This window comes from Strongylocentrotus purpuratus, unplaced genomic scaffold (genome assembly GCF_000002235.5).
Source record: "Strongylocentrotus purpuratus isolate Spur 01 unplaced genomic scaffold, Spur_5.0 spur5_scaffold_8, whole genome shotgun sequence".
Lineage (NCBI taxonomy): Eukaryota > Metazoa > Echinodermata > Echinoidea > Camarodonta > Strongylocentrotidae > Strongylocentrotus > Strongylocentrotus purpuratus.
The window spans coordinates 15,359,829-15,375,804 of record NW_022145614.1 but is presented as its reverse complement, the minus strand read 5'-3'; the positions used below and the strand labels follow the sequence as shown (position 1 = coordinate 15,375,804).

Here is a 15,976-nt window from a genome sequence, read left to right as displayed (position 1 = left end):
AGCGAATGCTCTAAGGAAGCGCAATGGCTCGGTGGTTTTGCTAGCAGAGGTCCCGGGTTCGATAGCAATTCGATGAGCTAGTGCCCTTTGGTAAGGTATTAATCGTCATTACCAAGTCCCTCGGAGATGACCCAAAGCCGTCGGTCCCCCGATTGCTTTCTTACAATACACACGCTTTCTTAGCAGTCAAGTAAAAACCAACCAACCAACCAACCAACCAATCTAATTTCGTTTCTCTCTCCTTTGCTTCATAGCTATGGTCGCGTAATACCGGCAAATACAAGGAGGGTATCATGGAGCCGGAGCCGGCGGTCTGGAAGACACGTCTTCGTACCGCCCTCAACAAACTCCCCGACATCGAAGAGATTCATGAGAAGACACAGCTCGATATCCCCGAACCTTACCGGGTTTACAAGCTCCATCCCAAGAAGAGTAAGTCTCATATGGATTTTTTTTATTTATTCAGCTCGCTTTACTATTTTATGTGTGTGTGGGCTTGCAAGAGGTACACCCCGATCCGGCACCCCTTAGATTTGTATTTCCATTCTTCTCGTATCCCATTTTGTATTAATCAATCAGGTACAGTAGACTTCTCGTATCTCATCATGCTTATCATGTTCACTTTAAAAAAAAATGATCAAGGAGTGATCCGCTCTGTGAAAATCCCTTGACATAGTTACAATATATGCGTATTCCATGCGTATTATGAAATGTGCAATGTATGCATTTGTATTACATCTCTATAAAGAGTCCAAACCCTTCGTTTTGTTGTATTTTGTTATATTTGCCGTACATTTTCTATTTATATATCGTTTTATTTTTTTCCCTTAGCTTTGTTTTCTTTGGTTTTTGTGTGTGTATACTGAGCTTTGTTGTAGCTATACCCTTTCCGACGCTGGAAAATGTTGAACGGAATGAGTCCCCCCCCAAAAAGCTATAGTCACAACAGTACTGTCAACATTCATTTCCGTTGTTAGGTCTGCCCGGGATTCAAGCTTTGTCTTATTCTTCATTGAAAACAAGAAAATTTGTTGACATTGTCAAAAGATCTAGGTTGGTTGAAATCCTATACCCTTCTTCAAATAATAAATCAATATTTACTCCGTTTGGATTTGGTCGTGACTTCATCGACCCGATTCATAAAGTTTTACTTTGTCAAAGAATGACAGTAAAACACAACTCCCTAGTGTAATCTTTCATTTACCTATATATTGCAGAGGAAATCATCGCTTAAAGTCTATTAAACTTTAACTGTTGTCAAATTTGCTCTAAAGAATACTATGAAGATATTGCTTGGTGGGTTTTAACAAACATCATTTTACGGTTTCCGGGGCCAGTGTCATGATGCTGTTGATAGATGTTAACAAAGGCAATTCCTTAAAGGAGATTGCACCACGCGAACTTCATTATAAACAAATTTGAAGTGAGTTTGACATCAATTAACCCGTTCATTTGGATAATTTGATGTGACTGCTGAATTATCAGAGGAGATACTTAAAATGGTCGTTATTTTTCTTGTTGGGAAAGAAAAAAAGTGAGATGCATTCGGAAAGACAACCATCCAAAAACGAAGATTTACGTCTTAATCAAAATTATTTATCCATAGTTTGCTTAGGTTTATTTCCCAAGCGATGACCAATAACCCAGTCAGTCGCGAGACCCATATAATTCAAATACCAACATAAATATTTGCAGAGGTTCAAACAAATTCTCATCAAAACCTTCGGGGCCACTTTCTTGGAGCCAGCTGCTCGTGGCAATTTGCCTGGCATATAAAATCAATTTGGGGGTAATCAGAACAGGGGTACATACCACCCAAATATTGCAAACAAAAATATGGATTTCTTTTTATATGTTTTGGGCTATATACGGTGTCCGTTTTATGAAGCTTTGTGCTTCGAACAATTACAAGAACAAATTGGGTTGTTATAAATCTAATTATAATTAAGTGCAATGTTCGTATTCGAAAAAGCAGTATTGAAAGTAATTTTGTCTTATCGCTATAACGATCTTTTTCAAGTTGTTCTTCTCAAATTTTGTTGGTCATAATTTCATCGACCAAAATGCAGGTCAACGGGGAAAGTGATTTGGTTGTAATGATCTACCCTTTTATAAATTCATCAAGAAATATTAATGACAAAGAGTTTGAACCTTTTCACAAAATAGGTCAATGGGTATCTACTGCTTTCCGCCGCCCCGTACGTATCTGCCTATTGCCTATTGGCGTTCTAAAATTTCGAGGGATTTTGGTGATTCGGAATCGGTAGAGCCCGTGTGTTAGAAACTTGTTTGTCAAGATAATAGTTTTATCATAGATTTTTATTACTGAACATCTACATTAAGTTTAAATGGAGCCCTCTATTCAGGTTCCAATATCATTTAGTTATCTAATAATAAATGTATTTGTATTTAAATCATTTACCGTTCTTTTCTTTGTTTTGTTTCGTGAAGACTATACTTTGCTGTATTCATATATTATATACTATATTCACGAATACACTACCAGTGTTAAGGAAAGTTGCGGGTCCCAATTTCCAAAATTACGAAAAGTGACGCGTACTTTTCTCGCGACGGGAAAACTGAATGAAAAATTTACAAGTAGCCCCCAGCGAGAATGAAACATTATATCGGAATGTTATGGTATTGTGTTTGCCACTCCAGAAAAAAAAGAAAAGTTCACAGAGGTTATTCTGTTCTTGAACTTGTTAATTCCTTTTGTACAGTATATCAAAATCCTTTCCGAATCAGAGAGAGAGAGAGAGAGAGAGAGAGAGAGAGAAAGAGAGAGCGAGAGAGACACAGAGAAGGACGGGTTAGCTTTCCATATTTTGCTCAGCACAACGAACTGTTGATATGCTTGCAATCCCACATTTCCAGTTCAATATGACAACTTCCCTCTACAATGAATATGGTTATCCTATAAAATGTAGGTAAACTTTATCATTTTAAGTATACTACACAGTTGTATGCCTTTGTTATGCAATTTCTATGAGATTTATTTTCTCTTATCTGGTGTCTGAAGTTAAAATGTATATTTAGTCAATAAACCACTCATTCTGTTATGGGGATATAACAAAAATAGCATAGAATTCATTTTTGAAACGAAGCAACGCCACGATATGCTTCGACTTTTTCGTCAATTTCACCATAGCAAAAAATAGAAAACAACTCACTCTCCGACCATTAACAGTAAGCATTAGGATCGAGTTTGGTTAGTCAGGAAATATTTTTTTCAAAAAAAACATTGCATGTAAAAATAGAAGTGACAAATCCATAAAAGTGGAAGTTCGTTGATAATTAATCATGGTTAATTAGGGAGAATTAGTCGCAAATGCTTCCTGAAAGTATGACTTTTGTAATTATGACGTGGAACAATATTTTTGTATTTGGGATTTTTTTTCCTTTTCTCCCAGAAATAAAGATACCTGTTTTTAGAGACAAGCGCAGAGAGGGAGAGCGTGGGGAGGAGGAGAGAGAATTAGATGAAAACGGAGAGAGAGAGAGAGAGAGAGAGAGAGAGGTGGGAAGTGACAGAGGGGATGACGAGGAGTTGAGGAGAAAGAGAGATAGGGAGAGAGAGAGAGAGAGAGAGAGAGAGAGAGAGAGAGGAGAAGAAGGAGGAGGTTGAGCAGAAAATGGCCTCCACTGTATAATGTTTACATTCATTTTTCACGTCACAATAACGACGTGACTTGACATAGTTTTTTGCCGTTTGTCCAGTCCAGAGTCCACGCCCCCCCCCCCCCCTCGCCCCATCCCCTACTCCTTCGCGGAATGTCCATGAAAAGAGGACTAACAATTGAATAATTGTTACTCCCATCTCCCAAAATTTTGTTTACTTTGAAACAATATCCTTATCATCATCATAAATTTCCTCTGCCACACGAAGGAGGGGAAACCAAGGAACAAGTTAGAAACGTGGTTGTATACAACACACGCGTCTCGAAGACTGATGGTATTTGAATCCAAGACCCATTTGAAGTCGCATATTTTGAGGAATTACTCTGTTCAGACAAGCCGATCTTCGTCTGTCATTATTTAGACTTTGAAGAAGGAAAACAAATCTCTACTTTCACTTACCAATGTACTTGAATTAAGAGCACACATGTTTTCATGATAATATGTAATGATATACTGAGGAAGTTCTGTACCAGATTAATTTACGTCTCCTATATTATTACGACTGCAAAATCAGAATGTTGTAACATTTTGGGTAATTGAAAGAAAGAGACATTCTGAGCACATTACATGGTAATTTGTTGATTTCTTTGTCTTGGAAAAATGTCCATGATTGTCTTGGAAAAATGTCGGCTGGTTTTAAAGTGCAATGACCATGTTACTATCCAATTACCATTTCTCACAAATATCATTGTACACGCTTCGTGCCGTGTATGTTTCCTGGTTGGAAATGTTATCATTTTCACCTTTAGGGTAAACATTTCATTCTGTACTCGAGCAATCAAACATCTCTTTGCAAATCTATTAAATGTTCTAGAAATCAGATCTCTAAATAAGTTATTAGCGTTATAGTACACGACTCTAGCAATAATTTGTAGTAACTAATTGTCCCGAATTTCTAAGAATTCAAATATGTTGATAATAAAGAACCTTGTGGCATTGCGAAAGTAGTCCAGGTGTAAAATTTGGAACGGCCAAAGCCTAAGGAGAAAACGAAGAAGGTAAAAGGGAAAAGGACGAAATATAAAGGTGTATTAATGTGAACGCACTAGTTGGTCTTGTAAATCGTCTCACGGTCTGTATGTCATAAATCCTCGGGAAACCCTGGCAGAGTATTCCGATGCTATGAGTCATCACCAGCCGCTAAGCCCTGGTCTTTTCACCTCTGTTGGTATGTTATTGCTCCAGTCGTAGATTGGTCGGAGCTCATAGGGCTTGTCTTGGCTGGCTAGGGTTTGACGGGCATGCTAGCGGGGGGAGAGCTCCTCGCTGTGTCCGCGGCGACCACCGTCGGTTCGTGCGTAGGCAGCCCATGTCAACAGCGCCCTACCCGGCCGAGCCCCGGGTGGTAGAATGACACAAAACAGACACGGTCGTCAAAAAATTGGAGAGAGATAATGATTCTCTTTGCTTTGTTGTGTCGAGTGACTAATGGAATGGCTGAGGATTGTGATATAGATAAAGGCAATAATAGAATAAAGGTGAAATGTGTACATGTTTGGTATGATTTATTTGCGATGGTAGATTTGTTACCTGTGCTTCTGATATAGACTTGCTGAGTTGCTCAATACTCGAGAGAGTGACGAAATTTTGGGAGGGATTAACATAAAACGCAGTAGAGTTCAAATGCAGTAGATGAAGCCAACATAGGCCCATGTTTTTTTAAAATTTTCTTATTTAATGTATTTTTGGGGGACAAAAATTCGTGTGTAGCCAAAGATAATGCACAAACTATGAAGGGAGGGAATATGGCATTCGAACCGGGTAGCCCGAGTTGGCGACATAACACTGATACTAGTGGGGATTTTCTAATTTATGTACAACTTGGGAAGGACAAAGATAAGGCGAGGATGAGAGAGCGACAGACAAGAAGACAGCCAGACAGACAGACCTCCGACAGATACAGACAGAATCCCCCCCCCCCCCCCCCACTCTGTGGACATCCATACAAAAGTTTTTAAGTTTGTGCGGGGATACGGGACGTATTTTGGGGAAGATGACGGCATGGCATTGGAATGCAGCAGGGGTCAGATTTCACGCCGTGCGCTCGCCTGTAGGACCGCATCCAGGGTCGGGTCCTTATAGGTCACCTTCGGGTCATGTTCAAATGGCGGACGCAGGGTCACAGAAGTGATCCCGGGTTCAAGTCCCTCGAGGTGCAATCACCTCCCCTTCTTCTTCCACCTCTATACCTCCCACACCAAGTATACCCCCCCCCCCCCCCACCTCCCCACGAACCTTTTCTCGCATAATAATGCTCTGTTCTTATTTTAGAAACATAGACAGCGATAGACTTACACCTAGACTTTAGCCCGCTTTGTATGACCATTATTGAGTTTCTGTCAAATTCCACCTGTTTCGCTCATCGTCCTTGCATATTGGGTTTTGATGGATAAATTTGGGGGATATTGCCGCCATTTATAGCCATGGGATTATAAAGCTGGAGTCTAATAACTACTTGCTACAGAAATTTGCGCTTTCTAGAACGGCTTCGAAATGGGAAGTTGGCAAATCGAGTTACGTCTATATCGGGGTTGCATGATCACAGGCAGACTGACATTGCCCTTAGTAAATTGACCTACAATTGCCTGTGACCGATACTTAGCAGGTCCTGACGCCCCCCCCTTCCACCCACAATGAATATTTGTTGCCCCCTTCTCTTTCTCTGTCTCTCTCCACTCCCCCCTCTCTCTCTCTCTCTCTCTCTCTCTCTCTCTCTCTCTCTCTCTGTGTGTGTGTGTCTCTCTCTCTACTTCTCAATCCAACCCTAGAATCAACTTTTCTCGGTTTTTGCCCCTTTTCCAAGTTTCCAACGTCACTATCGCGAGAGCGTAGACGGGTTTGATGAGATAGGGTACTAGAGAAAGCGAGCGAGCAAGCAACCCCCGTCGATTCATATCTTGGGGCGATTTGTATTATTATCTCATCTTTTCATACTGTTTTCCTGCACCCCCGATGCACTTTAGAGCCGTCTCCCAGCGGAATTGGCAACACGCAAATCAAGCTTTGTAACACCGACTTAGAGAGAAAAAAAGTGACTGGTTTAGTAATGATAATAATATTGCAACAAAATGTGCTAACTGCAAAAGAGAAATAATGGATAATGCCTCACCTCTTGATAATTTTTGTTGGATATAATTTTTATTACAGCGTAGAATTTTGTGCTGTGCTTCTTTAGTGGTAATGTTTAAAGGTGACATTTAAATTACATTTACTATTTGGTGTTTAGAACTTTTATCAAAATCATGTGAATGCCCCTTTATCATTCTGTGAATTTATATATTTCAAACAATTATTCCTGTTATTAATATTAATTTACCAGCTCCATGATAATTTTGTTATGTCCTTTTTTTTCATGTCATGCATGTATCTTCATAATAATATACAAAGCAAAACGAATGTCATTTGTTTTTATTTTTCTTTTTCTTTTTCATTTTACTTTGGGGTGGAGAGGATACTTCTTCTCTAAATAGGAATTTTTTCCCCAGCTACGATATTCTAACGTAACGTTTAAGAGAAAGAATGCGAATGATCTGCACCAATTTTAATTGTCTTTTTGTTTCTTTTTCTTTTTTTCTCGTGACAGCTGGTGGATCTAATGCGAATAATAAGGCACCTCATCCAGTGTGTCACGAGTACCAACCCGCTACAGGTCGACAGGTAAGCAGTCTTTATACATTCATAATAATATTCATAGTTCAGCCCCCCCCCCCTTCCTCAAATCCATTCCCTGTTCTATTTTTTTTTCTCTCACCTACTCCTTTTGACCCTTCTCTCTCTCTCTCTCTCTCTCTCTCTCTCTCTCCCAGTTGTTTAATCGTCTTGCCCGCGTCCAACTTTCAATACATTTTCTGATAAAAGTTTTTACTTTTTATTGAAATTGATTTAAAAAAATCAAAGTTTTTGTTTATTTTGTTACAGTACGTTTTTTTGTTATTGCTTTATCCATTTTTGTTTAAGTGATGTTTTATCTACCCTAACCATTTCCCACTGTCCTTATTTTACCGACTTATAGCAGTACACATGTACCACAATAACCTCTAAAGTATCTTATTTTGTTATATTCTTTTCTTGCTCTTTTGCACAAATGGTGATCGTTACGCTGTAATGGCCTTTTGCTATACATTATTTATATCGGTTAATCACATTAAAAATCATTCTAAAAACAAAACTAATTTTTGATTAATGCCACCTTAGCAAGGAGTAGGAGGGATGATTAATATCAGTTTCTCTTTCGTGTACTAATTACATATCTTTTATCAATGTGACATCCAACATCATTATCTTACTCATGCGTGACCCCTTTCCCCTTGTTCAATTCCTTTCTAGCCACGTTCGACAGGGGGCAACATTCGAGGCTATCACTCTACGGGGTCCTACCCCACTGGGATAGGTAAGCTTCCCCCTCCTTTTCCGAATCTCTTTATCATTTTTATCCCATGAACAATTTCTCATCCACACCGTAATTAACTGGTTGTGTATCCAGACCATTTACATTTGGAATTTAAGAATCGCATGTTGCACAAGTTGGCATAAGTACTTCGGTTAGATACAAGGTTATTTTTTTATTTTCAAAGATAAAGGAGTTATTGATCTTGTATCATTTAGCATGAGCCATGGAAAAGTGTGAACGCGCGTCAATTTACGCTACATGCAAGGGAAACTACAATTTATTTTTCAGTAGTTATCTCCGTACCACACGTGCACGACAGTCTCTCGCGAGTTCTGTCTTCAATGATGCACCTGCGACTGCACTACGATAAGGATTATCTTTTAGATGTGAAAGGGGAGTTTGTTTCACTCATCAACCCCATGCGTGTCTCATGAGTGCTAACAAACATCCTCTTCGGCTTAGCTTCATTCCGTGGATTTTTATCCAAAAAGACAAGCTTTTGGCAAGATTGTCGAGACATTTTTTTATCCCCGAGAATTACTTTGCAATTACAATAGTGAGATTATCCATACAGCCAAGTATCCATGAAAGCTCATATGTTTTGTTTGAAAGAAGGGCTGGCTTAGATCGGGATATATGCGGTTAAACATGGCTGATTTGGCCGCGTTCCTATAAAGTAATTGGTGAAGAAAAATGACCACAAGTTTAAAAAGTGATTGAAGTCCGTATCTCTTACGTACGTTAGCCTTAATATCTTTTTTCACCGAAATGTGTTTCATATTTCATTTATATCTTGTAAAATGTGGTGAAAAAAACAAAGTGATGCAATTGTGTACGTTCTATTACACACCGTATATATTTGTCATCGTTCTACCCCCCTCTCTCTCTCTTTCTCTCCACTTTTTTTCCTTCTATCTATCTGTCTCTTATCAACCCATTTCCACCTATCCTATCCATCATATTACGTACTAGTAGTTACACGTTCCTAATGGATTCATGTTTTTTTTCTCCCCTCCTACAGAATGCCCTGATATGCCACACCCTAGCTACCCCTCCCACTACCAATCTATCTATGACTACTCTTACCCAAACCCGGTAAGTACATCATTTAGATTTTTTTTTTAATACTGAATTCCCATTGTATTATATTTCATGCACATGAATATCAAGATTTAAAAGGTTGTGAGCTCCTATAACAAGTTTTTGATATAAGTAGAACGATTAGAACATGCTAACTTCTAACATTAAATACTATTACGAACAAAGGTTCATATTTCAACAAGCAATTGAAATATTAGTGGAAGAGTTTGTGTAAAAGGAATGGAAATTATGGAGTTACAGTCAATAGTATTACACATAACATTAACGCCTGTTGTAGACAATGAAAATGATAATCGGAAAGCGATTATGAAAACTTATCGTTGAGTAAGTAACGGAATATCCCCAAAATGCATTTTTGTAAAAAGTCATGAAAACAGCCCTTTGAAGAATTTTACAAAACTGTACCAATCCTACATAAATGCAATTCCAGAGGAATAAGTTCAACAAGGTACACACTAAACACTTACACGCATCAAAGATATGTCAATATAGCTAAAAAAATAAGATACAACTGACAGATATCTTTAACAAATTTAACAACACCAACAACAACAAAAACTCTTTGATTCCATCCATTCAACAATTCCTCAATCGCAACACTCCAAATGGCATGGATGAACTGAATTTCTAGAATATTGTAAACTGTATATTCCGAATATCATTCCGGGAGCGCACGTAGTGAACTAGTGTTTTCTCATGGGTATGATGTTACTGAAAACAATGCCTCCGTCAGTTAAAAGAGAACACGAGGATTATTGTTTGTCAGTCGTCAAAGCTCGTCAAATATCTAGGATTTCGACTTGTAGATATTCACTGCATCTTAAAGTGACGTTCGAGCGTTTTTTTTTTTTTAAATTCTGTTTCAAGCTCATTCCCGCGTTTTTGTTTTGATTTATTTTGTCTATTTCTAAAAATACTTTTTATCAAACAAGAATAGCAACTTATATTCTCTGCCATTCCCAACTAGATTTTTTTTTAATTTTTCGTGCATTTTGTTCTCTAATGTTCCATTTACATGTATATGTCTATTGTCCAATTCGGCATTCTGCTCTTTCCATCGATTTATGAGTGTAAGGCGAAAAACTCAAGCGTGTTTCTCTGAAATGCTATTCCTTGATTTTGTAGTACACTATCAATCATCTCCTTAATTCAATTTAATAATTCTTTACTTGAAATAAAGCTTAGCACTAAATTATGGTGTTTCGAAGAAAAATCAAGATTTTTTTAAATCTTTGAAAATCATTTTGTGTTCTTTATTTCTCCCTGACAGATGTGTGATGTCGGCATGGGTGCATACAGCCTTTCGCCGACTGGTGGAAGTAAGTATTGCTTTCAGAGTGTAGTGTAGATGATATTCATCAGTGACGGATTGGTGGCACATCCACCACAGGCGCGTACGCAGGGGTGGGGGGGGGGGGGGGAGTTAACCCCCCCCTTGTTTTTTTTTTATGTGTGTATTTTTGAGCAAAACCATATCACCTTTTGAAATTCAAAGGGTGTGCCTCTTAAACTCTAGAGACATCGAATGCCCCATTGATTGTTGAATTTTTCGAGATGGTCCCCCTTTTTGTCCATTTGTTTTCCTTACACAAAGTCCTGGATATTCCCATTGTACACCTTTATGACATGGTGATTATGCACATTCAGTAATCAATTATCAGTAATCAATTTAAACTAATGATTCTAAATGCTCTTATGTGAGACGTGAAATTTTGATGTAGTGGGGGGATCAATTAAAAATTAAACTGAATTGTCTGTACTTCAAACATATTTCTACGAAGACACTGCAAGGTGTTTTAATCCTAGTTCATGTTAATTAAAATTCTAGCTGTTCAAAGTGGAAAGAGACACATGCACATACAAAAGATTTGTAATATAAAACAATGCATTTTATTTACTAGTTCCATTGATGTATCGCTCTTTTATCCATAATTCATTTCATAGGCCTATCAGGTTTCGGTTACTACCCTCCCCATCAGCAGAGCGTCATGACGTCTTCCAGCAACCGCCACCACCCTTACCACACACCGGGTCACCGACTGCACCACAACTCGACGGGCTCGTCGGGCAGCTCCGTGGCCGAGCTCAATGAGATCACCGAGGTGATCAACGAAGACCTGAGTACAGGCAACATGAACGACCACCAGGCACATCACTACACCAACATGGACAACATGGACGTGGACATCCAGACTCGGATGAAGATGGAATCAAATGCAGGTATGTCAAAATTGTGTTTTCAGGCCGCCATTAGTCTAAGTAGTCTATTCTGTTCGTTGTGGATATTTCGTATTGTAGATTATTCCACTTTCCTGCCAAGAAATCAAGGATCCTTAATTATAGCCACCCCTATAAAAAGTTCACCAGTCTAAAATAGGTGCCTGTATTATATCCCATTGAGAAGTAATTTCTTTGTCCAAATAATCTGTCTAGGAAGGCCACATGTCCCTTTGCCACAGCGGCCCTTTTTGTTTCCTATCAGTGACCTTCGTAGACAGGTCTGACGGTGAATCAGTAGGCAATCAAAGTGGATATACAAAACTGTTAGCCGGGACCTCACAATAACGATCATCCTTCCCATCCGACAAGCCATTGCACCTGGAAGACTTTGTTGGTTCTGAACTTATTTCTTAATTTTCGTTTTTCTGTCTCCTTGAACAGCAATGCACCAGTACATCAACAACAACGACCCCTCACAGATGAACTACCACGACCCCACCTCTGTGACATCATCCGGAATGACCGTCCCTTACAACAGCGTGTCCAACAGGGCGCAAGTCCCGCAACGCTGTTCGGCGCGTTCTGACTACGATCAGCAAGCTTCGCCGCCAACCGCTATCAACGCCATCACCATAGCTTCGAACATCCTGTCCGGTGAGGGTGAGGGTTTGGAGGCCTGCACGGCGGCATCGGTAGGCATGCACGCACATAGCCGGCGATCGATCAAGGATGAAGACTCACATTGTTTACCAAGTGGTGAGTTGATTGTCTTTTTTTTTATATTAACAATGTCTTGAGACACCTACCCTTAGGAAGTTATCACACATCGAGGGGGTGGGGCACTTGAAATGCAAACGAAAAATTATCATGTCTCCATATCAAATTATCAACGAAGACACTAAATGACTGATACAGTATCCCACACTTATGAAAACGAATAATTTGCGACCAAACTGTCGCAGTAAGCCACTAAGCTACTTATTCCCATCCTATTAACTTTCTTCTTTAAAAGAAACCAATACAATATTTTCATACTTCTAAAGTAAATCTGCTTTATTCTCTCAATCCTACCTAACCAGAACATGAAATGAGCATCCAGATGTATTACCGTTCCACCAACGTCGGCTTGCACCACGTCCAGGCTGATGGCGGCTGCATGGTCTACTTCCGAGAGCCTAACGATGCCGAGATCCGCCGCAACATGCAGTTGATCCAGATGCCAGACATCAAGGACATACCCGAGACCGAGGTCAAGGGAAAACCCCGCGAGTACATCGGCAAGATCCTGGATTGTTGCGATAAAGGGTAAGTGATTGTGGTATCCTGAAACCCTTGATCCTCTCTCGAGATTCTAAGAAGTGACAATGACATTGTCGTGTGCCTGGCAGCAGGATACGATTGGAATGGATAAGCAGTAGATGTACAAAAACGACGAGAAAAACGCATTCCAAACTCCAAAGCATTGGACGATCTTTGACTACGTTTACTTTGTCTGAGATGTTAAAAGTGAAAGTGTTGCTGCAGAATTTAGAACTATTGAATGAAATGTAAAACGAAAATAAAAGGTGTGTACACCTTTATGAGACAACGGATCAATTCCTGCCTTGATTTGGGCTATTATGGAAAAACGTTCCTTCCATGACTGCAACTTATAATCATATCCACAGAAAAATTGATGATCTTGTGAACTCCTTTGTTGACACTTCAGATCCTATCTCAAGTCTCTCTAATATAATGCGTCACACAAATAATGTTGTATCTTCAAGTCATAAAAGAACGAAAAGGAGGTTACTGGAAGTTATTCTCTGATGGCTTTTCAAAAGTGAGATTGACATGAAACATTCTTTTTGTCTTCAGATTGTCCTTGACATGCCGTGATGGTTGTATCTATGTGAAGCGTCACTGCCGCAGTGTTCTCTTCTGGAGCACTTCGGAAGACGGCACACGATGTGAGAAGCTGGAGCGTGACGTTGAGACAAAGATCTTTGATCTTGATCGCTTCCGTCAACATCTGCGGCAATACTACGAGGGCTCGATCCCATCACCCGTAATCCCTGAGATCAACTTCAGCATCGCACAGAAGCTCTGTGATGCCTTTGAGCTGAAGGCCTGCTTCATCTCGTTCGTAGTGCGACCATTGCGAGCTGTGGAAGAGCTGCGGACACTCAACAATGACGCCAGGTCGCTACCGCACAGCAGCCACAGCGGACTGCTCAAGTTCTCAGGTCCAGAGATGCACAATGATGTCTTCGCCACCACCAGTGTGTCGCCTCTTCTGGCGCAGGCAGCTGCTGGGCTGGGTCCTTGGGGTGACATGAGCCCTTACGCCGCGTCGTGCCCCATGGTACCCCAGCCTGCACTTACGCAAGTCCAACACTGAGACAGCACTGTGGGTGGAGAGCAGATGTAGCACATATGATGACAGAGTGGTCTAAGACAAATTTCGATTGCACTGCGTCTTCTGTAGATCTTGAAACTTCCCCAGTTTTAACTTGTTTTCCCGAGTTCTATTGTCACATCATAGGCTTATGTATGAGCATGACGAGTCCACATCTCATGTGAAAATATGGTGTTAGACCATCCTTCTTGTGAATGCACCTTTCAGTTCCTGAGGTGCTATGGCTACGCTATCAGCAATCTTATCTTCCTACTCACTAGAATTCACCATATCTTGACCAAACAGTAGCTTCGAAAGAATCTCAATAATATCCTTTAAAAAGGGACGGAAACATAGATTAACTGTAGGGAATGGATAAATAATCATGTTATGAATTTTCATAATGATTTCTTGACACTACCGACTGTTGACAAAACCATCCCTTCACTTAAAAATATATATAGAGAGAGCACATTCCTATATAAAAACTTAGGTGCCAAATTAAACCTGCACCCCCCCCCCCCCCTTACAAATGAGTCCTACAAGACCATAATGCCAGTTACTGGACTACTGGAATAGAATATTTATGTGCCCTATGTTAGGCATATATGTAAGGATATTAGTGTCATGTTCCAATATTTTTGAAGATATTTTTGTAACAGCACGTGTGTTCTTCGCTTGTAAGTGGTAGTTAATTCGTATTACTAGGCGACGTAATACATGAAGGCTCTTGTAGAAAATATGTGTACATTAATTCTTTGCTGACGTTGTAGTTCAATCGATTTTTGTTCCATGTAGATGTGATTATCAAAAGCTCTTTCTAAATGCATGTTGTATATTCAATTTCTTGCCTGTGATGTATATTTCTAACTCGTTGCTTCCGTATCAGGATTGTAAATGATGTAATTTATTTTGTAAGTTTGTTTGTATATAGTTCAATCTTGTTCATTTTTTTAATTTATGAGTATAATCAAATATCTTCTTTTTTTGCCTGTTGACCTCTCATTTTTTCTTCCAATCACATCAAACTTATTTTTTATAATTCCCGTAGACAGCTGAAAAATAATATTACTTTGAAGACTCTTTTCTTATTTAGTATGTTTGCCGCGTGATTTTTCTGCAAGAAGTGCCTTCAAATCTGAGCAAAATCTAGTTAACGTGATTATATGATGTAAATAATGATGTGTCTGTAAATACTGTACATATTCATTCTGCTGATTATTTTTCTATCTTGTATCGTGGTAGGTTACAATCAATCCGATGAAAGTAGGCAAGCGAATTTATAGAGACTTCTGATAAGAAAATAAAACGTTGGATTTAGATTTTTGTCAAAATCAAATCTCTTTTCTCTTGTTGCACATGACAGTTTCGCAATAGAATGTACCAAATACAACTACTCTGCTTGTAAATATTTGAACAAGAAAAAAACATTGTTTTCACAAGACATTCTTTTATTCATCAAGGGACATGTTTCGTTTGTGATTGCACTCCCCCCAAAAATGCTCAAAATATTCCTGCATCGAATTTATTTCTACATTCACGCACCCACAGCAGAATCTTACTCAAACGACTTTCGTATTGGGGGAAAAGTAACTGTATTTTATCGCCCTCATTATACAACAGCTCCACAATCTTGCCATAAAACTAAAAACATATAAGCCGACATAAATTTGTGATGTCGTGGATATTGCCAAAAAATGTGTAGTTCTGTACAGTTTACTCAAAACGTATAGAAAGTCTACAAAGACAAAATATAATTTCTAGTTAATCATGCCATGAAATTTGAAATGCTTAAAGCTTGCCACTTTTAGCCATACGGAGTAGGTTATGTAATTCCCACACGTTATAGATACTAATTTCGAGCAGAAACTGCAAATTTCACTTTCGGCACATTCTAATTCAAAACGGGACACATTTTTAACATCCAACATGTCATCGCAGGGCAGGTTCCCGCGAAGTTTGTCTTGGTAAATTGTTCAGTGACGAAAATAGTATAGGATGAATGTTTGTGCACAATTTTTAGTCTTTCCATATTATTCCAATACAGTTTTTATTTTATGTTCATGGTTTTAATGGTGCTACGTGGCCAGACATGATGCGAATTTGACAAAACTGTGGTTGTCTTGCGTACCTTTTTACGGTAGTCGTAATGTTTTATGTCAATGTGCGTTTAATTTGGAAGTACACATTAAAAAAGGAAAGCATTA

At 39.1% G+C, this 15,976-nt stretch overlaps 1 protein-coding gene across 1 annotated transcript in view; it reads left to right on the top strand.

Moving 5' to 3' along the window:
* The window catches only part of LOC578336, a 23,203-nt gene extending 7,227 nt beyond the window's left edge, over positions 1-15,976 (top strand). The window contains exons 3-11 of the mRNA XM_778509.5: positions 255-432; positions 7,265-7,338; positions 8,008-8,071; positions 9,093-9,166; positions 10,443-10,491; positions 11,117-11,392; positions 11,834-12,148; positions 12,472-12,697; positions 13,250-15,976. Coding sequence (XP_783602.2) covers positions 255-432; positions 7,265-7,338; positions 8,008-8,071; positions 9,093-9,166; positions 10,443-10,491; positions 11,117-11,392; positions 11,834-12,148; positions 12,472-12,697; positions 13,250-13,772 — 1,779 coding nt within the window. The 3' untranslated portion in view covers positions 13,773-15,976. The remainder of the gene's footprint in view (positions 1-254; positions 433-7,264; positions 7,339-8,007; positions 8,072-9,092; positions 9,167-10,442; positions 10,492-11,116; positions 11,393-11,833; positions 12,149-12,471; positions 12,698-13,249) is intronic.